Source organism: Rattus norvegicus, chromosome 8 (genome assembly GCF_021556685.1).
Source record: "Rattus norvegicus strain SHRSP/BbbUtx chromosome 8, alternate assembly SHRSP_T2T, whole genome shotgun sequence".
Classification (NCBI taxonomy): domain Eukaryota; kingdom Metazoa; phylum Chordata; class Mammalia; order Rodentia; family Muridae; genus Rattus; species Rattus norvegicus.
Genome location: NC_141541.1, coordinates 51385482 through 51410862, shown reverse-complemented (window position 1 = coordinate 51410862; position 25381 = coordinate 51385482). Strand labels below are relative to the sequence as shown.

The 25381-nt window shown below is 53.5% G+C and overlaps 1 protein-coding gene across 6 annotated transcripts; it reads right to left on the bottom strand.

Annotated features, from left to right (window-relative positions):
• Window positions 1-375: 375 nt before the first annotated feature.
• Trim29 (tripartite motif-containing 29) lies at window positions 376-25150 on the bottom strand. 6 transcript variants are annotated; one of them, XM_087560929.1, is made up of 10 exons: window positions 24220-25150; window positions 16295-16390; window positions 15121-15354; window positions 13494-13692; window positions 11025-11126; window positions 8787-8879; window positions 6757-6852; window positions 5341-5442; window positions 3934-4010; window positions 382-1388 (listed from the first exon to the last, which is right to left on the bottom strand). In XM_087560929.1, the coding sequence occupies exons 1-10, from the start codon at window positions 25021-25023 to the stop codon at window positions 1326-1328; spliced, it is 1866 nt and encodes a 621-aa protein (XP_087417055.1). In that variant the 5' UTR covers window positions 25024-25150; the 3' UTR covers window positions 382-1325. The 6 variants fall into 6 exon arrangements, with proteins under 6 accessions (NP_001100285.1, XP_087417055.1, XP_087417056.1 ...); XM_087560930.1 differs by having other exon boundaries at window positions 5341-5439; window positions 24220-25143; XM_087560932.1 differs by lacking the exon at window positions 24220-25150 and adding an exon at window positions 16469-16871 and having other exon boundaries at window positions 5341-5439.
• Window positions 25151-25381: the final 231 nt, after the last annotated feature.

Sequence of the window (25381 nt, the reverse complement as noted above, 5' to 3'; positions counted from 1 at the left end):
CTGCTCTAAGGTATGCTCTCAGGGTACTCAAGCGCTCCCTAGGCCTCTGTCTTTTGTGTTCAGTGCTAATGAAAGGGTGCCTCGGAAAGTCCCGGGCTGCTTTCCTCAGAGTCTGGGGACTAGACACAAGGCAGCATGTTTTCAAGATAACAAGACAATGTCAGTGGGGATGGTGCACTCAGCACTCAGGAGGTAGAGGCAGGTGGATTTCTGTGAGTTGGAGGCCAGCCTGGTCTACAGAGTGAGTTCCAGGACAGCCAGGGTTACACAGAGAAACCCTGTCTTGAAAAACAAATTAAAACAAGAAAAGTAACGGGGTGGGGGGCTGCCTAACAGTGGCCCCCTGGGACCCTGAGGGAAAATTCACTCAGGACCAGAGAATAAAGAGACAAATGGTTTATTCAGGGAGGGGGAAGCCCAAGCCAAAAGTACCCCTCCCCACCCCTGCAAGCTGACCCATGAGCCCCCATCAGCCTGGAGTGGGAGACAAGCTCCCAGCACTCAGTGTTGTTCCTGATTTGGCCCTCTCCAAGCCCGGTGACATGTGACATGGATGGAGGCCGACTCTCCCAATCCGGGTGGTACCTCTTAAGTGACACCACTCTTCCCAGCCCTCCTGCTGGCCATTACCTCAAAGAGCACCAAATTCCCACATTAGTGCAAGTCTACGGGCAAATCTTCATGAGTGGATTGTGGCACATCCGGGGAACTGCTCTTCCAAGCAATGGGGGAGAAATGTCTAGGCTGCAATCCTCTCGCCAGACAGGATAGCCTATTCTCTGGCTTTGCAGCCTCGAAGAGCACATGGCAGAGCCTCTCGGCTAGACTGGGAAAAAGCCAGGATACTGAGAGCATCCCCTAAGGCATGGTCAAGGCCAGCCATGCTGTAGTAAGGGGGATGCAGAGGACACACAGGACCTGTCTTCTGACAGGCTCGGGCTGCCGATACAACGTGAGCCAAAGGGATGGGAGTGAAGAGGCTGCCCTAATTAGGCGCCTGGTGGAAGGAAACGGTCACCAAGCCCGACATGGCGGAGCCTCGGCAGGTGGACAGACAGACTGGCACTATGTGGGCCTGGTCTATGAGAACAGAACCCAGCTGTCTCGGGCCTCGATGGTAGGTAACTTGGCCTCGCACATAGAAGTCACAGCGGCTGTATGTCACCAAGCAGAAAAGGAGCAGAGGAAGCTAGGGTACCCTGGTAAGGCTGTCAGAGGCTGTGAGAGGGCAGAGTGGGGCTGGGTTCCTGCCCGTGCGGAAGCGCAGCAGCTTGGAAAGCAGGAGCAATGGGAGGGTGGGGTAATGGAGCTCCTCTGTGCTGAACTCAGGGTGCCTCATTGGATCCGATGCCGCTGCCTTTGTTGACATAGAATGGCCGGTAGTGAGACTGTGGGGAGACAGGAATGATTAGGGTAAGCCAGGTGGTCGTAGAAGCCCCTAGCCAGCCCACCCAGCCTAGACTCTGAAGCAGCCTGCAAGACCTACCTATCTTGCTACCAGGAGGCGACTGGAGATATAACTTCCAGGTCCAAATTCTAACTCGAGTCTGTTCCTGCACCTTAGTCTATGAAGCTTGGGCTTCACCCCCGCCCCCACCGCCAAGATCCTCCTAGTGTCACCACAGCCACTGTGTGCTATAGCATTTTGTATTCTACAAAACTACACAGCACCGTGCCAAGGGCTTGCCATGGACAGACTCAATTAGGTTTTACAACCGTCCAATTAAATAGGCGACTATGATCACAGCCACTTTATAAGTAAGCAAACCGGGGCACAGAGAGGCTGGGCAGCATGCCCCAGTCGCCAGCCAGTGAACAGGGGGAATGGGATGAGAGACCCAGAGGTTGGACTCCAAACCCCATCACCCCCTGCTCCACTCCACTTCCTGCTATTATTCTTGTGTCTCAAGCACGTCCTATGACAGCTCAGGCTCTCTCTGCTGATTCCCCCTGACAGAAGGGTACCGAATGAGCAAATGAGTGTGCCACTGTGCCAGCCCCGCCCTCCACTGTGCTCCCTCCCCACTATCCATAATTATGGAGCACCAGCCTCTCTGACCCTCTCTGTGGAGACCATGTCATATGACAATTTCAGGAACTCAGCCCCTTCCTCCTAACCCCCACTGAGAAGTCAGTCCCCCAGGCCGGCACAGAAGAACAAAATGGAGCTGCCTTTGGCCACTACAAGCACTGCTGGCCTCCGGAGGGTCTCAGGAATCAGCCTTGTCCCTAAGCGGGTCAGGCACAGAGCTGCTCTGGGCCTCCCAGAGGCCCCTGGTCTGACACTCTGGCATAGTAGGAATCAGGCAGGGCATGGACAAAGTCACAGGTCCGCTCTAGCAGGTCTCTCTAGACCTCAGATGCATTCCTGGGCCCCAAAGCAGTCCGCAGGGTAAGAGGAAAGAGCAAGAACTTTTCTTTCTGAAAGGCTGTGTCAATAGCATATGGGTTGCAGGCCAATGAACAATGTTGCTGTCTGAGAGGCGAGGGCAGGGGGTGAGTGGGGTGCTCATTTCCATCCCTCTCGAATTAGGGTCACTACATGTGAGAGTGAGAAGGACTATGAGATCACCCAAGCTGAGGAATTCATGTTAGAAATGAAGAAAACGGAAGCATGGAAGATCAACTCATACAAAATCGCACAGGAAGCTGGTGTGGTGTTGACTGGGGCTGCAGCCCGCCTGACTTCCATGCCTCACACTACACTGGCTTCTGTCCTCCCAACACTAGGTGCCACAGTAGGACAGCACAGCTCTGTCCTGCTGGAGCCTTGGAGGCTGGAGAGCATTCCCTGTGGGGACTCTGGGAAACAGGAAGGTAGACAGTAGGGAAGTGCACAGTAGAGAGAGGAATCACTCTCTCCCATTATTTTCCCACAATCCCACTGCTCCAATGCCCTTGGGCCCAGCTCTGCATTATACGCAATCACTTGGCTCCTCTCACCCGCAAATTAAAGACTTTTTCCAATTAAACCAGCCCCAGCTGCTCTTTGTAGAACAGAGCAAATCCCATGCTCTGACCTCAAAATGCAAAAGCAACGGAAGTGAGGGCTCTGACCCCCATCTCAACAAAACCCTGATACTACCTGCATGGTGACACCGGATGGCCCTCTCAGGACCTAGCAAGCCTTGGGAGGGAAACATTAGGGAAGAGGAAGGCTCCAGGGTCATAGTCTCTGATCCCTGCTGTTCCCAGGCAAGGAGAAGACATATCCCCTCTGCGGGGAATTGGAGAGCCCCCTCATCTCACAATCACATTATAAGAATAGAGTCTTAAGAAGGGTATGTGGTTCTGAAGTGCAAGCAGGTGGCCTGGATGCCTTGGCCACGCTCACGTCCAGAGCTGCTTTCTCATAACCCCAGCTTTGGGTTATTAAAGAATAAATCCTGAATATCTAGTTTTCCAGCTCCCCCCACCCACGCTATCACCCCTAATGGCCTACATGCTGTCAGAGACAGAAAGTAACCCTGAGAGTGAAACCCATCTCTGGGACGTTGGTCCAGTGGACTGAGTATTTCACAATCACATACCTCTTGGAGACGAAGCCACCATAGATACCCAGTGACCACTCGCTAGTACAAACATGGGATGCCCATGTTGCACGTTCAAAACTGAGATCGAAGGCAGTGTGCGTTTACTCGGGTCCCCTGCCTGTAAGTCCGTTTCTCTGTCTTTGCTACCTCTGAGTGTATGGGTCATTGCCGACTCCCATGTTCCCAGCATGGCACAGAAAAGTCACTCTCTTCCCACGGGCTCTGTAAGGCTGCACAGTTGCCAGGTCCCTGCGCATGCCTGGAGCATGTACCTCTCTCCTGGACCACCTTACTCACCACTGCGCATGCCTGGAGCATGTGCCCCTCTCTCTCCTGGAGCGCCTTACTCACCACTGCGCATGCCTAGAGCATTGCCTCCCTCCTGGAACTCTTTACTCACCAGTAGAGTCTGCTTGCCAGATTTCCAAGTCTGAGGCTGGGCCTTGGGGACCTGGCTCCGGAGGAGGGAGGGATAGCCTGGGAAGTCAAAATGTTCCAGTTAAGGAGAGCTCTGGCTGGCAATGAGGGAGCCCCACAGACGGAGCCTGTCCCAAAGTGACCCCAAGCATCGTCCAGCCCAAGGCCAAGTTCAGCCACCTGCAGAGGTGTGAGGCAGCTGGGGTGGTGCGTTTGCCAACTGGAAGTCCTGGGAGGTGATGGGAGGAGGCAGCAAGGCAGACAGAAGGAGGAGGAGCCAGCCAGGCGGATGGGTCCAGACAGCAGGAAAATGCTGTCTCCCAGTCTAGGTCTGCACTATGCTGCTAGGATCACCACCCACTGGCCCAGAGGGCTTGCCACACTTAGACCTGTCCCTTTGTCAGGTCCAGGACAGCCATTCACTCAGCAGCCCCTGCCAATGCTGCCCAGAAGGAGGGACTTCTGGCCCCATTGTGCGGGAAGCCTCTAGATGATGTTTCTCATTTATTGAGCTCCACTTGTGCCAAGGATCGTGTGAGCGTCTGTCCCTTGCTTGATCCTTTCCTTTAGCTCAGCAGTTTGCCTGAGTCATATGTAAGCAAGGAGCTATCGGGACTGGAAACCAAGGCTTGCCAGACTCCAAATCCATCATCCCACTCCTTCTGCCTGGCTCTGGTTGTCTCACATCTCACCAGCAGCAGACCCGAAACCCGCAGAAGGGCAGCTATTGGCCAGTGTGACTGTCACTCAAGGCTAAGGCAGCAAGTCCAAAGTCCCAGCAGGAGGCTCTCAGTACTTGGTGAGAAGGTGCCTGCCTCCCTGCCCTCCTTCTCAGCCCAGAGGCCTCTATAAAGGGCTTGACTATGCGACACAATGGCAAGTCTGCTCAGCTGCAGGGCAGATTGCCCATGATTTGGAGAACGAGAGGTTAACAGGCTCAGTATTTGGCAACCACTGTCCACCAAGGCTGTGGCTACATGAGGTGGGCCCTACCACCTACAGAGCTTCCCCCTATAGTGAGCAAGAACCCTGGGGCTGTCCCTGCACCTAGGGTGGGAGCTGCCGGAGAAAGAAGATTCTATAGGTCTTGGGTGACAATGAAAACTGGAAATTGAGACCTCACCTCCCTCTTTCCAGAAAGAAAAACCCATACCAGCCGCAAGAGCTAAGGGTGGGGACAGGGGTGGCCCAGGAGACCAGCCTTGGTAGCAGACAGAGGTTCAAAGAGGGGGAGGCAGGATGGAGGGTGGGCGGGGGACATGCATCTCTCTCTGAGGAGCTCTGAGGAATAGGGACCAGGACCCCTTAGAAGTGGCAAAGATCTCCCACAGCATGGCCCACCTGCCCTACTATGGCTGAGGAAGGGGAGGGATGGAAAGCAGGCAGGTACCAGGATTGTTTTTAAACAGCCCACTGCGGTCCAGTGGCTTGGAAAACTCTGCAGTGGCCTGCCCCAAGGTTGTGAACTGATAGGGGGCTTTCCCAGTGCCTGCTGGGAGAGAGAGAGGTGTTAGTGGCATGAGTCGGCTCCCAGGAGGCTGAGGCTCTAACACCTCACAGGGGCTCCACACTGGAGCACCTACCCTGTGCTTCTATAGCCTTGTACAGACCTGGGAGCTGGAGCTGGCCCTGCCTGCCTGTGGGTCTGGCAGAGGGTGTGGGGAAGGGGTTCTCAGAACTGTGGGCCATCCTGGCACACAGGGCCTCCTGGCTAGGCCATTCCTAGTCAGCATGAAGGTAATGTAAATTCACTGTAAGTGAGAAACCCTTCCAAAGAGGGCCTCAGCAGGAGGCTGTATGCAGTCTGATGGGAAACTGTCTGAGCCAGGCCTAAGAGCTGTTGCCCTCTGTGCCATGTAACCTTCAGGCTAGGCTTAAGCAGGGAGCAAATAGTCACCTGCTGGGAGCCAGCATGGCAAGGAGTCCCCACCATGTCCCAAGCCTGGCCCAGACACTTCCCCAGGGTCCCATAGTGGGGAACTTCCTACTCCTTCCCTCGCTAGTAGCCCAAGAACCCTGTCCTTGATACAGGCTGTGCCCTAGCCTGAACTGGATCATGACGTGATAAAGCCACTCTGAAGGCCACTGTGGGCTGTAGGGGAGGAGAGGTTCAGGAAGGGGTGGCGTCCCAGACAACTCCTTTCCCTCTCCATCCTAAGGGACAAGTCTCTGATCCTTCCACAGTAAGTGTCTGGGTATAGTCAGAGGTGAAATCCCTCCTCACCAGAGCTGCCTCCAAGGGAGAGACAGGAGGGCCCTGACCTACCACACACTGGACTCTGCCTGTATACTCAGGATGACCCTAACTGCAGGAGACAGGCCCATTCAACCTGCTCAAGATTCCAGGGATACAGCAGGTAGGTGAAGGCCCAAGTATAGAAAAAGAGTTAGGCCTGAGAGACCTGATCTCCCCACCACCCCCACAACAAGCTGCTACAAGATGGCTCTACAGGAAGTTGGGGGCTGCTATATGACCTGGGGTCTAGTCAGCTTCTGGGAGTCACTGGATAATCAGAGTTAAATCGACTCCGTAGCAGAGATCCTGGGAAAGTAGCCCAGAAGAAGCATCTGAGCCAGGGGGTAGGGATGCAGAGGGTCCATCTTTAGGACCCATCATGTGTGTCACACCTAAGAAGCATTGCCATAGCCCAGCCTCCTCCCTTGCCTCGGGAGGCACCGAAGGCCCAGCTTCCGTCCAGGTTGGCATCCTCACCTCCAGAGCGTGAGGGAAGAACGAGCCAGAGAGGGAACAGAGACTCAAGCAGGGCAGCCTGTAAGCAAAGCAAGGGGCAGGAAGTGAGCTCACCTTTCAGGGAGAAGGAGGAGTTGCCTTGCACAGTGGGCATGTCATCGGCGTTCTGAACAGTGGACGAGTACTCCCAGACCCTGGAAGTATAGTTACCTGGCAGGACAGAGAAGGCATGTCAAACCCAGGTAGGTTGGCTTGGAGAAGAACCAGGACATGATCGATCGAACCCTTGACGCTTGGTCCCTTTGGCTATCCCTGGGGTCAGGGTGCTACTATGCCTACATCACTTGTCCCTAGTTTTCCCTGCTATGGAAGATGAATATAGGTTAGATGTGCTGCGGGCCACTGTCCTGAGAAAAAGACGGAGATTTGTACGTGTGTCCCACGGGGTAGCCTGTGCTAGAGTGCACATGGAGAGATCAAGAAGATACCTCTGTGTTCTCTCCATCCACCTTTACATGGGGTCCCAAGGATTGAACTCAGGTCACCAGGCTTACACGGCAAGTGCCTTTACCCACTAAGCCAGCTAGTCAGCTCCTGTTCTCAGAATGAGGGTCAAGCCCTTAACACAGCCTACAAGTGCTTCCCAATCTCACCCACTTCCTGGCACCCCAGCCGAGCTGTGACTTCACTTCCTGTAACACTAGCTTCACTCTTGTCAGAATGGTCCTTTGCTTGAGGAAGAGGACATAGGGAGAAACAGCCAGGGCACCAAGATGACGTTGGGGCACGCTCATCAAGTGCACACCTCCTCAGACCCTTGTTCTGGCCACGAAGTAGTTAAAGTGAACTGTCTTGCTGGGTCTGGCCACAGCTGTAAACCTTTTGTATGTGGAATGGGGGATGGGGAGAGGTAGTGGGTGGGAGAGGTAGTGGGTGGTTAGGTGGGCGGGTGTGCAAGCACATAGTCCACATGCCCATCGGGTGTCTTGAGTCACTTTTCCACAGAAGTCTTCTGTGGGCCTGGAGCTTGCTTACTTGGCCAGGCTGGCTGGTCAGTATGACCTCCGGATCCCCCATTTCCCTAGCAATGAGATTACAGGTGCACAGAACCGTGCCCACCTTTCGCACGTGAGCGGTGGGAGTCAAACTCCGGTCCTTGTGCTTGTGTGGCAAATACTTTACCAGCTGAGCTAGCTTCTCGACCTCTACAGCTGTGAACCTTGACCAGAAAAGAGGCCATGCACCACCCTCTCCACTAGATGGCACTGCAGTGACCTTCCAGTTTTCAGGGGTCTGTTCTTTCCTAGGGGGTCTTCCTAGGGCTTTCTCTGGGTCGGGGGTGCCTGGCCGAACTGGCCCAGGGCACTCTGTACATGGAAGGTGGTACCCAAGAGCTCCAGCACAAAGGCAGGATCCCCCAAAACAGAGGCTTCGTGAGCACATGATCCTGACCTGGAGCAGCGTTCTCCTTAGCACAGGAAGCTGGAGATCGTGTATCTGACAGCTCCCCTGGGAACGGCACCCCTCCCCCACCCCAGCCAGTTCTGTATAAGGAGCTGTTGCGATGCCGATGCCTCTGGGCAGACGTCATGCCTTCCTTTCCTTTGCATCTTAGATAAGTCATTTCTAGCCACTGCATGGCAAATGCAAAAGTCAGCTCGGGCCTGTGGGCCTTCAGTCCTATACTTGCTAGGAGAGGCCCCCACGGCTAACCTCAGGGTAGACACTCACCCCATTTCCCCAAACTCATCCTTCAGGGATAAGAAGAACAAGTGGCCTGGGGCTTTTTTAAAGATGCTGAGTCTCAGAAGTTCCTCCCCACCCTAAGCGATGACATCATGCAGTTCTGCACAAGCCAGGAAAAGTCTCCCTCCCTCCTTCTCCTCTCTCTCTCCCTCCTTCTCCTCTCTCTCTCTCTCTCTCTCTCTCTCTCTCTCTCTCTCTCTCTCTCTCTCTCCTCTCCTCTCCTCTCCTCTCCTCTCCTTCTTCCCCCTTCCCCCCCCACTGTCTCTCCCCTTGTCTGACACTGGGTAGACAAGACATTGAGTCTATGGCTCAGCCCTGGCACTGCCATCCCATCTGCATTCCCACATGTACACCTACATATACTGCCCCTGCCTACTGTAAGCTGAGTACCCTCCTACCTTTTGTGCCATACAGATTGTTGAAATTCTTCAGGTTGGTTTCCTTGGAGAGGCGGTTGGGCGAGGACGGCTGGTAGGATGTCCGGCCCCCACCTGTGGGGCAGAAACATCATTGCAGAAGTGTGGGCCTGACTCAGCTTGGGGCCTGTGGACTCTGACCTGCTGCTAAGGGGACCTTAGTATCCTGAACACCTCCCCAACAGCCACTGGAATCTTCCATTAGGAACAGTCCCTGGGTTCTAGCCTAAGGTAGTCCCAAAACTTGTCACCCAGATGGGGACCCTTTGGGAAGCAGAAGGGGCACTATTGACCATTGTCCCCAGAGCACTAGAATTCTGGGTGTCTTGGGTATGCTAAGATGCTCAGTCACCCTACTTGGGAGCTTTAAGAGCAGGGGGCTGACAAGCTGACACTCCTGAGCCAGTGCCTGTGTGAACTGGAAAGCAGAGGCTGGGATCTGGGGTTGGAGGAGGAAGAGAGGCATGACAATGGGGGAGGGGGAGGGGTCATGGGTGGGGTAGAGGATAGAAGCTTTGTGTCCTCAGCCAATGACCTAGCCTCCTACAAAGACTAATGGGCCAGCTTGGATCTTGTATCAACACAGCCTCCTTCTCGCTGCCCTCAGCATTGTGCTCCCACACAGCCCCAGGTCAGGTCCCTCCTGCTGTCCCTACTCCTCTTGCCTAGACACCATCCACCCAACCCACTGCTGACTTGCCCAGCCCTGCACTGTCTGTCTGTCCATCCTTCATCATCACAGCCCTGCCCTCTGCACTGGGCAGAGGCCCCTCCTTCCTGAACCTGGGAACTAATTTCTCCACGGGAGGGAGTCATAGTCACTCTGAGCTCCCAGGTAGTCTTTGGTGGCCCTGTTTCTCTGATCCTCTTGACATCTTGGCAGCTCCTCCCATGCCTCTCCTCTACCCTGAGCCTGGGAGTTGCAGGTGTCCTGCCCGTCCTATCCCCGCAGGGCAGGGACACCAGAGGAACCTGTTTTTTCTATAGATGTTACAACTGACACTCAGGGCCAGAATCTGAACCAAAAAAGCTCCTAGTTCTGGGGTCTCACTGCCTCTCTTCACACAGAAGGACACAGGCCAGAGGGGACAGTGACCGGCCTCAGGTTGATTCAGCCTTGGCATTCTTAGGGAGCTAATGTAGGAGGCTGCACCCCATACACCTGGTGGTCAGCAGTGGGGCCACTCTGTCCCTGGGTCTCCCTTATGCAGAAGCCAGTGGAGTTTAGACCACCCCATCAGTGGGGTTCAGATAGCATCATCTGGCTAGCCCTTAACCAAGCAGGGCTAGGGCAGAGAGACCAGGCTGGTGCGAGGCAGACAGGGGCTTTTAAGGAGAGAGATTCTGGGGATCTGGCCAGTGCAGTTTGTCCTTTTGTTGGATAAGTAAGAGCAAAGCTCTGGACAGAGAGGGGACAGGACTAATGTCAGAGCCTACTTCACCCCAGGAATGTCAGAGGGGAAATCCTGGCACCTCTCTGCTACCTACAACCTTCCAGAAAGTCTGGGTGTTGTTATGAAAGGTGGGGTGCAGACCTTCCTGTCTGATGAGCTCACTTCTCCCAATCCCTAGCCCTGCGGATTTGTCTGTCTGTCAGTAACTGCTCAGAGCCTCTGGCTCCTCTCTCCAGCTAAATGCCTTCCCAGATCTTCCCCCATCCTGCTCCGCCCTCCATTCTCCAGCACCCCCCACTTAGCTCTAGGCTCTCTGGCTCCCACATGCATCCTTACACCCCCTCTACCCTGGGCCTGTGGCCTGGGATGCCCACCCTTATAGTAACAAGCCCTGTTGTGCTTTGTTGCTGGCCTCTGAGAATGTTCCAGACTGTTCTGAGCCACGGACAGGCAGGCCCTGGCCTAGAGACCACCAGGCTGTCCCCGGGAGGGCAGGCTAGGGAGGCAGGTGACTCAAGGGGAAAATGCAGAGGGGTAGACAAGCCCTGGAGGCAGCAGCCCTGCCCAAGGCTCACTGCTTGTAACTTGGCCTGCCAGAGCAGTCTGGAAGATACTCTGAAAGACAGAGGCTGCTTTAGGAGGGAGACCCATGCACCTAAGGAGCAGAGTGCAGGATAACCTGTCACCAAACCAGGGCATGTGTCACCCTCAAGTGAATGGAAGCGCCAGTGCGGGTGCCAGACACACTGAGTTATGGACACCTGCCCAGGAAGACCCCATCTGAGAGGGGCTTCAGCCCGCTACCATTGGTAGCACACTCCCTCACCCTTGGGCGTGAGGTACATGGAGTATCTCTTCATGGTGTCTGGTGTGCTCCATTCGTTCCCATAGCTGCTTGTGTAGTTGTTCATGTAGCGATGGTCACCGCCTAGAAGAGAGGGCAGGTCATCAGAGGGAGAGACGGGGAAGAGGGGCTGGCCAACAGGGAGAGTCAAACCCTCACAGAGACTGTGACAACAATGTGTCCACACCCACTCTGCTCCTCCCGTGAGCTTCTTCCCAGACACACTGTCTCCTGGTGAAGGCTATCATGTGCATGATTGATACCCATTTCTTATTTTATTTCTACATCAATTCTTGGGCAGATGTGAACATCTCCAGGTGACAGAAAAGGAAATCAAGACTTGGTAGGGGAGGGTGGTGGTTCCCCTGTTGATAGAACAATCAAAGGGTTTGTTCCCTGCCTCTACTTCAGTCCCAACGACATCAGGCAGTGGACTGAGCTTCTCTCTTGCCCTCCGTGGTCCAGGGAGCCATTCAGCTGTGTAGGGTAAGCTGCACACAACTGCAGACTCTCAAACCCCAACAACTCTGTCTCTTGGTGTCCAACTCCACCCTTATCCTGCTGCCCTCCACCCCTCTCCTGTCCCTTGCTACTTCCTGACTGCTGTTTCCTCCACACACACACCCCTCGGGTAAGGAGTAAATGGCTCAGACCCATCCTTCGTCTTCATCCCCATCACCTCACCCCATCATCTAGCAGGATCCCGGAACCCAGTAGACTAAAGGATCTCTGAAGGTGGCCTGGCACCTCTGAGCCCTGGGCCTGGGATGGCGAAGTGCACCCCTAGTCTGATAGGCAAACCATCATCAGGGAGCAGCAGATGGTCTCTCCAAGGTCTGACTCACGTGCCACCCATCCTCTATCTCCTATAACAGATACCATCCAGCCGACAGTCAACGGAGACAAGAATGTGACATTGGCAAAGGAGGCTTCCCCCTGGGCCTGCGACACAGGTGCAGGGCAGCTGAGTCAGCACACCCAGCCTCGCTCCTGGCTACCATCACACCACACACCTTACATGGGACGCCGGGCCACACCTGCACAGAGACTGTGGCAGGAACCATTGTGACCTAGAAATGGAGCAGTGAGCCACCAGGAGGCTGGGTGGTTCCTACAAGGTTCCCAGGCTACCCTACCCTAGCTGGGACTGTCCTCTTGCATCTGCCCAAACCATACCCAGGGAGTCTCCTGCAAGGTGTGGACCACAGAGACTATGGTGGTCCTTGCTTAAACCACTGCTGCTGTCAACAGTGGTGGTGGCCCCGTTTAAGATGAGAAGCCATAGCATCAGGTTAACAGCGGGAAGCCCAACAGTATGTCCTCCCCATCCGCTGGGGGCCCTTTGAAAGGCTGCTTCTCTGAATAACAACCTGGGTGTCAGCAAGATGCAACGCCCTTCCAGGGAATGGAGAAAGGCCAAGGAAGGAAAGAACTCAGCATAACGCCCACGTCCAGGGGAGCCCTCAATCATGCCAGCTGTCACCATCCCCATTAGGATCATGGCTATCGTCATTAGGAAAAGGCTGTCAGGATCTGAGTGCCACTCTAAGCCAAATGATTGTCTTGCTAAAATGACTTATCTGTCCTTAGGTGTGATTGAGTGCCCCCCTCCCATATTTCACAAGGAGACCATGTGGTGTAGCACATGTGTGGTCCCCTGAATACTCCTAGCCCTTCTCCTCTGGGAAGAAGGATGTGCTTCAACTGGAGACCAGACAGAATCATTCCCATTGGTGCCGATGGCCCAATCAAGCTGCTTTTGAAGATCCTGCACTGGGCCTTGAGCCACTGGGGCTTGGTCTCAGAGAAAGTGCCCAGGCTTCAGGCCCTAAAGGGATTGGTGTTGGGTGGAATAGGGCTTAGCAGGGCAGTTCCTCAGGTTAGGAGGCTTTCTGTGAGATAATTCAGGTGATCCCCACAGGGGAAAAGTGTGACGCAGAGAAGGGCTGATTTCAGCACAGGTGAGTCAGAGAGTCACGCCAAGTCCCGTCACCTCCAACCCACCACCAGGTCAGTTTTAGCCTGTGGGCTTAACACTACTCATCACAGCCATGGTGACAGGCCTCCCTCCAAGTCCAGATGTAATTCTGGGTTACTCATGAAGCCTGTAACGCATCCATTCAAAGCCAGCCCATTCAAGCAGCAGCAGGATGCAGCTGTTAGATTAGAGCTGACCATCAGATGGAGACTTGAATGAAACCAGCCCTTGACTTTAATGAATGGCCCACCTGTACAGCAGTTCCCAGAGTTTCTCCATTCCAGAGACCTCTTGTAATAGCTGCCAGTTCACTGGGGGTGCTAGAATCCCTGAACCCGAGTCTGAACATGTCCGACAGATGAATGAATGGGGCCCATGAGGAGTCAGCTAGCCAGGTTCTTGTGTATATCCGGCAGGAGGAATTGACTGAGAAACACACTCAGCCTCGGACCTGTGGACAAGGGAGGACCTACCGTTTTCCATATGGTTCCTCTCGATGAAGTTGCGGCTCAAATCGGCCTTGCACATCTTCTCAACATGACGCATGCACACATTGAGCAAGTCATCCTTGCAGTTGCCGAGTGACTGTCCCAGCCCTTCTCCCTCCAGCAGGACGTGGTAGGTGGGCAGAGGTGGAGGGAGAGAGTAATTGCTCATCAACGCACCAAATTCCTATCAAGAAAGAAAAGCAGTCGTTAACTTTGCCTGTCTTTGTGAGTTACGGGGATCTTGGTCTGCAAGGAAACTCTCGGCTTAGCTGGGGACTGTGCTGAGAGCCGGAAGGGCTGAGTTCTAGGATCAGCTCAATGGCTAGCCTTACTACTCCTCACTGGACAGATGAGTCAACTAAAATTAGCCTTGACTGAATTAGTATTCAGATGAGAGACTCCATGGCTCCCACCACTTATGTGCATGTAACATTCATACTCCGGAAGTTGTGAAAGTAACAGACTGTTTAGACTTTAAGGGAGAAGGTAAAGAGGTGTGTGAAAATACTAGAACATGTGTTTCCATCTTGACAGGCTTACTCAATCCCGCCTCAATCCTTCTGTGGTTCTCACACATCCCTTCTCCCTCTCCGGAGCATCCCTCTTCCTCGAGTCCTAAGCAGCCTGCAAGACCCTTTCCAAACTGCACCTCCTCTCCTAAGTCGTCCTTAGATTGCTCCAGCCCGACAGCCCTTCTCTGAATTTCCATAGGCACTTATCTCCTGAGCCACATGCTTTATCATTTAATTACACACTTTTCCATATTGTTCTCTAATTGTACACGTCTTATCTTCCCAGTTGGATTGCAGGTGCTCGGGGGCAGAAACCATGTCTTATACTTCTCTATTCACCATGGCACCTGATAGAGTTCCGCCCGCCCAGGAGTATCAAAACATTCTAGCAGACAGAAAGATGGATGCATGAATACATAAACAGACTAGATCAAAGATAACAAATACGAACGCTCTCCTGCCTCTCCTCCCTTTCCCGAAGCAGGCATTACTAATTAATCACAGAACTCTTTCTTATCAAGCCTAGACCACTGCTGGTACATAGCAATTGAACTTGGTACAAGGTGACATTTGCGTGCCATCCTTAGAGTAGTAGAAAGGTGGACTGAATAGAAAATTAAATAGATGGAAGGATTGGTAGTGAGTGGGTGGATAAATGGTGGGTGGGTGGGTAGTAAGTAGATGAGTGGGTTGGTTGGTAGTGAGTGGAGGGGTAGATGGGTAATGAATGGGTGATAGATGGGTGGATTGGTAGACACTGAATGGGGGGATGGATGGATGGATGGATGGATGGATGGATGGATGGATGCTAGGTGGATGGATAGTGAGTGTATGGGTAATGGGTGGGTGAATTGCTAGCAAGTGCATGGGTGGTGAATAGAGGCATAGAAATGGAAAGATGAGTGAATGGATTGACAGTGGATACACGGGTAGGAGATGGATAGGTAGTGAATGAATAAGGACTGAGTGATGTACAGATAAATGGATGGAGAGTGGGTCAGTGGGCAGTGAGTAAATGGGTAAATCATACATGGATGGGTAATGAGTGAGGGCCAGACATGAGCACCGGAGCTGAGGGTTTGAACGGTGGAGCCTGCTACCTGCAGAAACAGCACCGAGTCACTGATGCTGTGCAGCTGCTCTCGGGTCTGCTTGTCCTCGTGCAGCACCTTGGCCCTCTCATCCAGAGCATCCACGATCACCTTCACTTGGTCCACAGCGTCCTGCTCCCGCTGCTCCAGTGCAGCCCTTACTTCCTCCTTCTGCTTCTCCAGGTCCCTCACCAGGTCCCGGAAGTTCTGCTCCAGGATAGCCTTCTCGTTGGTGGTAAAGCTCTACGTCCATTATCAGAGGAGGGTTGAGGAAGAGTTGCATTGAGGGAAAAAAAAAAAAACCCTAGGTTTCCCCAGACTCAGAGAACCCCAGGGCCCTGACTTGACTAGCCTACTTGTCTACCAGTCTCATTGGAAGGCATCGTCGAGCAATGCCACTTATACACTAACCATGCCAGTGTGCATGCCTCGGCTTTAGGTGGACTGCCCTGCTATTGCTGTTGCTTGAGATGGGATTACAACTAGGCTAGCCTTGGACTTTTTATGTAGTCAAGGTTGGCCTTGAGCTTCTGATCCTCCTACCTCTACCCACTGAGTGCTGGGATTGCAGGTGTGTGTCACCACATCTGTCTGCAGGTGTTTCTTATGGCCCTTCCTTCCTTATTTACTGAGGCTCTTTCCTGTGGGTGGGTCAGCATGAGCCACTACTCCATGCTCAAGTGACTCTCTATGAGCTCCCATAGCCTCCCACAAGTCAGGGTATGCTTACTGAAACCCCAATTAGAACAATCATTATTTGGAAAGTAAATCAGTTGGCTGTTCTTGAGGCCAGGCTCCACAGTCAGTAAGTTTAGATGGGTTCACATTTATCCAAGTCACAGCAGACATACCGCTTCCGTGCAGGCCCAAGTAGAAAAGAATATGTATTTAGTAGCTGGGCAGTCTAGTGGGCAGAGCAGCCTTTAGATGACATTGGGAGATATATAGAGAAAGGGCTCTAGGTCTTTGTTTGTTGGCTCGGGTGATAGGGGAAAAAAATCCCACCTAAAAGGCCTAGGCTGAGAAGGAAGGTGGGTGGGAATGTCAAACGGGGTGGGAGGAGTCTAAACTCAGAAGTATGGGTATCACCGTGGGCCAAAGCCTGGAGCAGCAGCTGAGGTCTGTGTGTGACACAGGCAAGTGGGCAAGCAAGGGCAGAGCCGGGGAGCCTCGGGCTGCTCACCTTGATCCGGTCTTTCTCCTTTTGCCACTTCTCAGCTTCGTCTTCAATCTCAATGATCTTCAGCTGCAGCTGCTCCTTTTGCAGTGACAGCTCAGTCTGTAGAGAAAGTTGAAGTTGTCAGGAGCAGGGAGGGGTAGGGGGAGACAAAACCAGAGACCCAGGCTGGTGATTCACCATAGCGCAAACTCAGGCACATTCATCTGTAAAGTCCTTCACTCAGCTAATGTTATCAGTTCCTCAGATCTGCTGGGCTCTGTGCTATCGGACAAGAATCCAGCAATGTATCCAATACCATACTTCTGTGTTAATGGACCACTAGGGCTGAGCAGCTAGGCTGTGTCCTCACAGAGGCTAAGCCTCCTAGATGAGTCCCACCTAACCCCAAAGCTGGGAGCCTCTGGCTCCATTCAGTAGGCCTGGGACATTGGTGAAAAAGAGGATCTGGACTCAGCCCAGTTTGTTAGAGCCCTGCCCAGGGAGTGTCTTGTAGCAGAAACCCATGCAGCGTTTCTGTGGCATGACGCAGGCCTTATGTTGCAAGCAAGAGCTGGGGTTGCCGCCGGCACAGACTCCGTCTAGGCAGGCACGGCTGTAAACCTGTTTATAAGAAAGGGAGCATATCTGCAGTGTAGGCAAGACCGGAACACTCCTCCAGGCTCCCTGAAGGAAAAAAACTACAGGGTGAGACCAGGCAGGGTAGGAGAGGACCTGAGATCCCCGCTCAGAGGCTCACACACCGTCAGACCCTGTGGTGGGCTTGAAAGAAGCTCTATCGGGAGGGCACTGAGACATCAGGATTAAGTTCACCCTTGGCTTCCATGTCGGGGGAAGGTACTCTGAAAAGTAGTAACTGAGGCAGATTGGAGGCAGGGAACTAAAGCCAAGGCTATTGGGTGAGTCGAGGACACCTCTGTTTTCCTCCTGGACTTCACTTGGGCTCCCAAAGCCCTGTCCAGCTAGAAGAGAAAAGGATCATCCTTCAAGGAGATCTGGCATGACTTGGAGCTTCTCAGAACCACTGGGGTTCAAAAACAGACTTTTACCCGTCTCTCTAACCATCTCCCTGAGGGAACCTACAGGAACACCTTGGCTAAGGTGAAGAAATCACAAACCAGGAGATGAGCTCTCCCAGCCAGGAGGTGTGAGCAGCTGGGCCTTCGGCATCCACAGCTGCTTTTGAACAGACCACGGAACTAAGGAGTGCCTATAGGGTGCCTGAGGCCCTGAGGCCCTGAGGCCGAGGCTGAGGAAATGCCCTGGGATGCTCGCTACAATCCCCGAGCCTGGCTTCTAATACTAAATAGGTTCCCATTGGCCTTTTAGAAATGGTGTCCAAAGGTATGGAAAGCGGGAACTCAGGAACCACAGAGACCCCCAAACAGGAAGTGCTTCTCCCATGCCCTGTCAACCACCACCACATTCCCGGGCTCTCCAGGCAAAGAGTCTAAGATGTTCTCAGCAAGCACCTGTCCCACGGCCAACGTCTGAAACCCCCACAGCATGGAAAATACCATCACCGGAGAGGAAGACAGGCATGAAGAGATGAGGGTGGAGACTTGGCTGGGTCTCTGGAACAAAGTTTGGGAGAAGACACAGTAGCGGGAGGGAAGAGAACAAAGAGAGTGAACCCCCACCCTCCAGTTCCACTCTTCCGGGGGGAAGAGTCAAAGTGCCCAGGAAATAATACTCAGCAGAGCTAGTGATCTGAAGACCCTAATGTGGTCCAGGCCTGACCACAGAGACACGATCAGTTGGACGCTGAAATGGGGTAAGGGGTGTGTCCCAGCAACTCTCCCATCCCAGGGTCCAAGCACAGCAGGAGTAGCTCCCATCTTCCGTAGCTGAGCCTTTTCAGTTTGCTCAACTGAAGCTCATGAGTAAGAATCTAAGGTTGAGACGCTTAGCTGCCTCCCTTGGGCAGGCTGTGGGATCTTACTAAGTCCCTTCGCTTCCCTCTGCTCTCATTCCCTCTGTGCTGTAGAGGAAACCTGAGCACCCATACCACTACAGAGGGTGAAGGAGACATGGGGATCACCAAGGGAGGCCCTCGGAAAGCGCCTGGCACAGAGGAAGCACCGACTGAGTCACGTCCCCATGGTCCCCGTGGTCCCCATGGCCACTTCTCTGGGGCATCTCCCAGGTGGGACATAGCAAGTAGGGCAATGGCCGAGATGTGTTGGATGGTGAGGCTGGTACGTGGGGCCTGGTGAGTCCAGATGTGGTTTGGACACAGTCAAGATACTGAGGGCAGACAGGGAGTTTGTCAGTGGCTGGGGCACCACACTTAAAAGGTAAGATATCCACTTGCAGGTCGAGGACCCTGAGGGAAGCAGGAAAGAGGTAGAAAAGGCTGAGGCCAGGCAAAGCCCTGCTAGTGGGATAAGATGGGCACCAGAGTTGAGAGCTGGAGGTAAGCAGTGGTGCCAAGAGACACCTAGCACAGCGGTCTGTCAGTCCGCAACTGGGTAACCGCTCTTCCTGGAAGAATGGATCAGCTAGCCAAGAGGAAGGAACGAGGTACTGAGTCCAAGGGACAGAGTTCAATGCAGTTTGAGGCCGCAAAGCATTTAAGCTAAGGACAAAGAGAGATCATCTCCTGGGAGTCACTTTATGAAAGACAGGGAAGGAGAGGAGCACAGGGGCCATCTGAGGTCTGGAGAGGAGAGAGGAGGTGTTACCTAGCCACCTGTGTTGGCAGGAGGAGATGGCCAGCCTGGGCACGTGCAAGGGCAGGATCAGAAGTAGAAACAAGCTGTCTGCATCAGTAGGCAGCAGAATGGGTCAAGGCAGAGGAGAGACTGGCCCTCCTCCTCTCTAAGGCTCTAAAGATGTCAGACACGGGCTGGGAGATGTCAGACACAGTACCCACACACCACAGTCAGCAAGACCAGACCTGCAGGATACACTGTATTCCTGGGGCTGGGAGTAGTGTCCCAGTAATGGTCCCTTTTCCCATCTAGGAGGAATCCTGCCCCATTGAGGACAGGTATTAGGGTCCGATCTCTAGGGATGTGCCTTACATCTTCTTAGTGCTTGTCAGGTTTTCTTTCTGCATAGAAAATAACAACAGGATGACCAAAGATGATATGACTATAGAAAGAGGAAAGGCATTGGGCTATTGAGCATCTCTTATGAGCCGAAGACCCTGTGGAGGTCAGTGGTGTTAGCCATGCATTGCAGAAGCAGCAACCAAGACCTAGAGGGGCTATGCAGCTGGTCCGAGTGTACACATTGAGAAAGAGATGTAAAGCCAAGTTGCAATCACAGGGCCCACTTCTTATTCTGTGGCCTTCAGAAGCACCTCTTAGGTAGAAGTCTAGACATTGCTAGGACATAGACCTTGTCCTATACCGTATTCCCTCCTCCTTGGAGCTGGTGCCGGTCAGCAATTCTCCCTTTCTACAGCACACACACACACACACACACACACACACACACACACACACACACACACACACACACACGGGCTCCAGCTACCACTCTTTCTCCCCTCCCCCAGATGACTGACAAGTGTCAGCTCCCTAGGGCTCCGCCCCTCCCCATTCCTCCCTCCTGGTTTCCTCCTACTCCTCGATTCTTTCCCCACACCCTGCCCAGGCCTGTCCCTAAAAGCTTCCTTTGTTCCCTTCTCCCACACTGTCTGGGGCCTCTCCTCTGGATGGCTAGGATGGCCCTTGTGTGGGTCACCCAGCATTAAAATTCTTATGTCCTTGAGTGAGTAGAAGCCCGCGGAGAGTACAGGGATGGCACATCCTGAGGTGCTTCAAGTCAAGTATAGACATAGTCAAGCACTAGACAGGCAAACCACCAGGGCCCCCAGAAAGAAGAACCTGGCCAGCCAAGATGTTCTGTCTGCCTGAATTAACTGCACAGGCCCTGGGCTGTGACATTTACCAAATGAGCCAGTTAATTGCCAAATTTGTACTCTCAGACACATAGTAATTACCTGGATAAGAATCTGAAATGCTGAATAGATTTCATATTTCTATGCTCACACGTCAAATGGCCCTATATCTGTCCATCAGCTCCACTGAGGGTCCCCTCTCACCCCTTTGCTTCCTCCTGCCTTAGGTCAAAGAAGGGTGCAAGCTAGAGTTCAAGGCTTCATCCTGGCATCTGCAGATCATTGAGGAACCGTACAGCTGTCACTACCCATCCCTTAGCTTCATTTCCCTTGTGGTGAGTTATACATGAGACTCCATGTGAACCAGTACATCCCGGAGCAAAGACAGGGAGGGACTCTATGTTCTAACAGATCATCTAGGGACCCCAGCCTGCAGTCTATTGTTTGGAGACCCTTGGATTTTAAGATCACAAGAAGACTCTTCTAATCCTGCTGGGGAAAGAGGTTTGAAATGGTAGAGAGAACACCCTCCTTCTCGAATCCCACCCCACTCCAGCTCTCCATCCCTGGCCTTTGTGTGAGTCTCTGCATCACTGAGCCTGCGCCCCCTTGACACAGGAATGCTTGTTTGTAACCATGCAAATGCTGAGCCCAACCCTGGAGCTCCATAGAGACGGGATTACCAACCACCTGCCTGGTCCTCACTTTCCCATCATTAATTGATTCCCCTCAGCGTCCAACTGATCATGCCCCTGTCTCACACCTAGACCCTGAAAATGCCCAGCAAGATTCTAGGCACCCCAGCTTTTAGTCTGGCTCCTCTTCCTGAATCCCGGTCCCCCCAAACTAGCACAGTGAGAAACCCGAGGACCAGTGGCTGTGTTAGCCCAGTGCCCTAGTGGCTCAGCCTTGCTCAGAGAATTGGGCAAGAAGATGAGAAACCAAGCCACGGGGCCAAGTAAGAGAACTGGACCAAATGAGGATGCCTAGAGTGAGGACAAGTCCCTTAGTATGAGCCCCTTTAGGGTAGCACTCCAGCTTGAACGTCATTAGCATATGCCTTCCCACGCCAAGGGGACTAGGCAGCACTGAAGAGACTAGGTCAAATGCACCTTAAGACAGGGCCGCCTAGAGCAGGCGGCTGGAGCTGGAGGGACTTGGAATGGTTAGGGAAGACAATGGATACACGGGATGTTGATGCTCCTCTTCATCTTACCTCCTAACACAGCCAGAGAACACCCAGAGGTATAAGCTAGACCGGTGAGCGTCTAGGGGGCCACTGGGGACATGGAGAGTAGAAAGGGAAACACTGAGCTCCACTAGAAGAATGGGCCACCGTCATGTGGCCCAACACATGATCTTTTCCCGGCACAGCCTGTGCTCCAAGTCTGTACAGAGGATGGAGGTCCAGGGCACGAGTGCCCGTGGCCATGGGTGTCATCTTCGGCTTTGTGCAACTAACCTAGACATTGCCTAATGACCTCACCTGGCCTCACCAGCAGGCCTGCAGAGCTGGTTCTGCCTGCTTCCTTGCACAAAGGCATGCGGGAACTGGTGTTTGAGTTTGGTTCAGATGCCTTCAGAGGATGCCAGAATTGACACTCTGCTTCACCCCCAGTCCATCAGACCACCTCCCCTAGTCTGGGTCAAAGTCCCCCCAAGTCTAACATCCCATAATAGCCAGCCCCAGACAGACTGCTTCAGTGCTGCCTCCTGGATGCTCAACCCCAATCCTCTCTGTCTATCCTTGTGTGTTGCAAGAGCAGAGAGGTAAGTTGTTACCCCAGGTTACCCCAAGTTCCCACCATAGCAGCCATTCCAGGAAGCCATTCCCTCTTAAGGTGATCTTAAATATTGCAAGAGGACCTAGGCACATCTTTCTCCAGCCTGAATATATAATATAGCCAGGTTCCACAGGTTCCATCCTTTCATGGGGTATGACCCTACCCCCCCCCATCTTCGGGTTGAACAGGAGGCCGTGAGACTGTGAATGCCCCATTAACCCTGGTATTCTCCCTCTGCAATTCCGTGTTTATGCTTCTGCATACCTGGGAGGGTGTCCTATCTTGTTTGTCTGTCTGAGACACTACTTCTTTACCAAGCCCTCAAAGTCAAGGACTCTCTGAGACCTATAGCAGCCCCAGGCTGAGAATAGCAAACTTGGAGCTCTTGCGGCTCCAGACTGGGCTGCCCACACCTTCCTGCCCTCTGGAAGCGGCCCTTCCACAGACACTCACAGTGGAGCCATAGTTTGCCCAGAAAAGAGACCAGTGTACGCCAGGCTTTCAGTGGAAGTAGGACCCGAAACCTTTGCTTTCTGTGCCCACTTTGTCCCCCTTCTCACCCCAGAGTCCTCAGAGACTTTTCTAAAACTCCTGGGGCTTCACAGAGAAATGTGAAAACAGTCCAGACCACTGGTTCTCAACCTTCCTAATGTTGTGACCCTTTAATACAGTTCCTCACATTGTTGGGGGGTCACCCCAACCACAAAATTATTTTCATTGATGCTTCATAACTGTAATTTTGCTACGGCTATGAACCATAATGTAAATAGTTTTGAAGACAGAGAATTGCCAACGGGATCTGACCCACAGGTTGAGAACCCCTGGTCTAGCCCATCCTTCGGTGTCACATGGGGGGAACTTAGTCGCTGTCTTAGAGCTCGTGACTGGCAACCTGCTAATACAGGTCTAAGGCTGGCTCCTAGTCCCCTTCCTTCTGTTCTGAATTCCCAAGCACAGTCCCTAAGAATGGGCTTCACGTTCCCTCTCTCTGTCTCCCATCCTAAAGCTTTTTTAAAAGCTGGCCTGGAACCAAAGAACCCTGGTGACAGAGGACACTGGGGTCAGGGACAGGAGAAGCTGAAGGTACCTTTGGGAGCCAAATGAAGCTTTTAGAGAGGATGTCTGAGTCTGCTCCTACCTGTGACTCAGAACCTGCTGCCCAAGGGTAGGGACAAGAGGCACAGAGTGAGTGACCAGCAAGCCTGTGGTGATGAAGCTGGGTAAGGAGGGGTCCCTTGGGGGTACAAAAGCTGACAAGAAAGTAAAACCCCTGCACTGGCCACCAGGAAGGTTTGCCCCTGGAGAGGCTGGCCACATGCTGCTGGGTGAGTGAGCTCAGGAAGGGACAAGGCCAGCGGCCACAGCTGGGCCTTAACCCAGAACACCTTCCCCAGGTGTACCATATCCACAAGTCTCCACTTGCCTCTGCTCCTCCCCGGGGACGTGCCTGCCGCCTAATCACACACAGGGAATTCACACAAACACACTGACTTAGGCCCATACATAAATACGAGCAGACACCCACATTCGCAGACACCCGCGTGCGTATAAAACACACATTTACATCCACCCACCCACACGTGCTCTCACTCCAAAGCTGTCCACCCTCAGGCACAGACCTGTTGGCTGGAGCCACAAAAACAAAGGGCGCAGGGCCCGACTGAGAGCAGAGTAAGCAATGGAGGTGGGGGTGGTGGGGATGACGGGAGTGGCTTCCAGATTAGGGCAGAGCAAGCAGCTGCTGGACTGCAAATCCAAACCTGAAACTAGCAAAAAGGGTCCTCAGAAGCCCTCAAGTCCCCTCTTAGTGTCTCCTCCCTGCCTTAGTTATTACATGTGAGGACAGAGAAAGAAAGAGAGAGACAGAGATAGACAGAGAGAGACACAGAGACAGACAGACAGAGACACAGAGACAGACAGAGACACAGAGACAGACAGAGACACAGAGACAGACAGAAACAGAGACAGAGTCAGAAACAGAGAGTCAGAAACAGATGGAGAGACGGACAGAGACAGATCAGCCAAGCAGAGTCCAGAAGAGTTCCGAATCCTTCAGTTTTACATTCTGGCCTGACCTAAGATTCACCACGTGAGCTTAGCCTAGCGTCTAATCTGTTTGCTAGGGGATGACCTCTCATAAGATCGTTGGAAGTTAGAGAATGACCTCTGAGCCCCTGGCGGAGGTGAAGAGGAGGAAGAACTGTCTTCTAAAAGCAGAGCACCGTGAAGACTTAAGTCCCCAGTGAGGGTCAAGGTGGGAAGGGTAAGGGAAGGCAGCGAGGGGACTAGCAAGTCACCTCTTTCTCGGCCTTGGCCTCCTCCACCGTCACAGTGCTATGGTTCTTGTGCTCCTGGAACATACAGAGATAGCAGATGCAGGTCTGGTCGGTCTGGCAGAAGAGCTCCATGGTCTTGCCGTGCAGGGGACATTTTCGGGCCTCGAAATCCCGGATGGGCTCGAGTAACTGATGGTCACGGAAGGCAGCGCCCTCCAGGTGGGGCTTCAGATGCAGGTCACAGAAGGAAGCCTGGCACACCAGGCAGGACTTGACAGCCTTCTGCTTGTTGCCGATGCAGGAGTCGCACAGCACCTCCTCAGAGCCCGACTTAGACCGCAGCAGGAGGCTGGAGTCAGCTCTGGGGTAGCTGTTCCTGCGGGCCTCCCCCGGCTCCACGATAGTCACCGTGGGTTTGCGGGGCTCGGAGAAGATGGACTTTCGCAGCTCCCCCTTCTCAGCAAAGGTCACAGGAGGTTTCTTGGAAGCCCCCAACTGGAGCCCCGCATAAGGGGACCTCCTGCCTTCCGCAGAGTCCATGCTGAAGTAACTGGAGCCTTTGTCGTCTACTGACTCCACGAATTGAATAATAGGCCTGCGCCACTCGTTGCTGGAAAATAGGCCACTCTTCCCCTCCCCTGACTTCAGGGCACTGCCCAGGGTCTTGCCCTCTGTCACCTCCCCACTGTGCCCGTTGGTTGTCTTGGTGTCCTTACTGTCTGCTTTAGTGCCATTCTCTAGGCTGCCGTTGGGACCCGGTGGGCTGCGAGCGTCCCTGGCTTCCGGGCTGGCCCCATTGCTCCTGGAGGCATCGGCACCTTCCATGGCAGGTCACTTGCTAGCCTGTTTCTGCTGGTTGGGGTCTTGTGGCTGGTGACTTCAGTGGGTGTCTCAGGCACGGAGTGGGGCTAGCAGCAAGAGCCCAGGGACACACCTGTGGGAGAGGTGGGGCAGGAGGAGGAGCCATAGGCGGAGCACAGGCGGGGCAGAGTAGCTAATTACCTGGGCCACGCCTGCACATTCATCCCTAGCCCGGGATTTTAAAGAAATGTGGTTTTTTTTTCTCTCTCTCGTGTCTTTTTTCTCTCTCTCTCCCAGTTTTATTACTTCCCACCACTGACAACCAGTTAGGCTGCTTCCGTCAGATGCACTTCAGGCAGAAAGGCAGAGCCTCTGTCTTCAC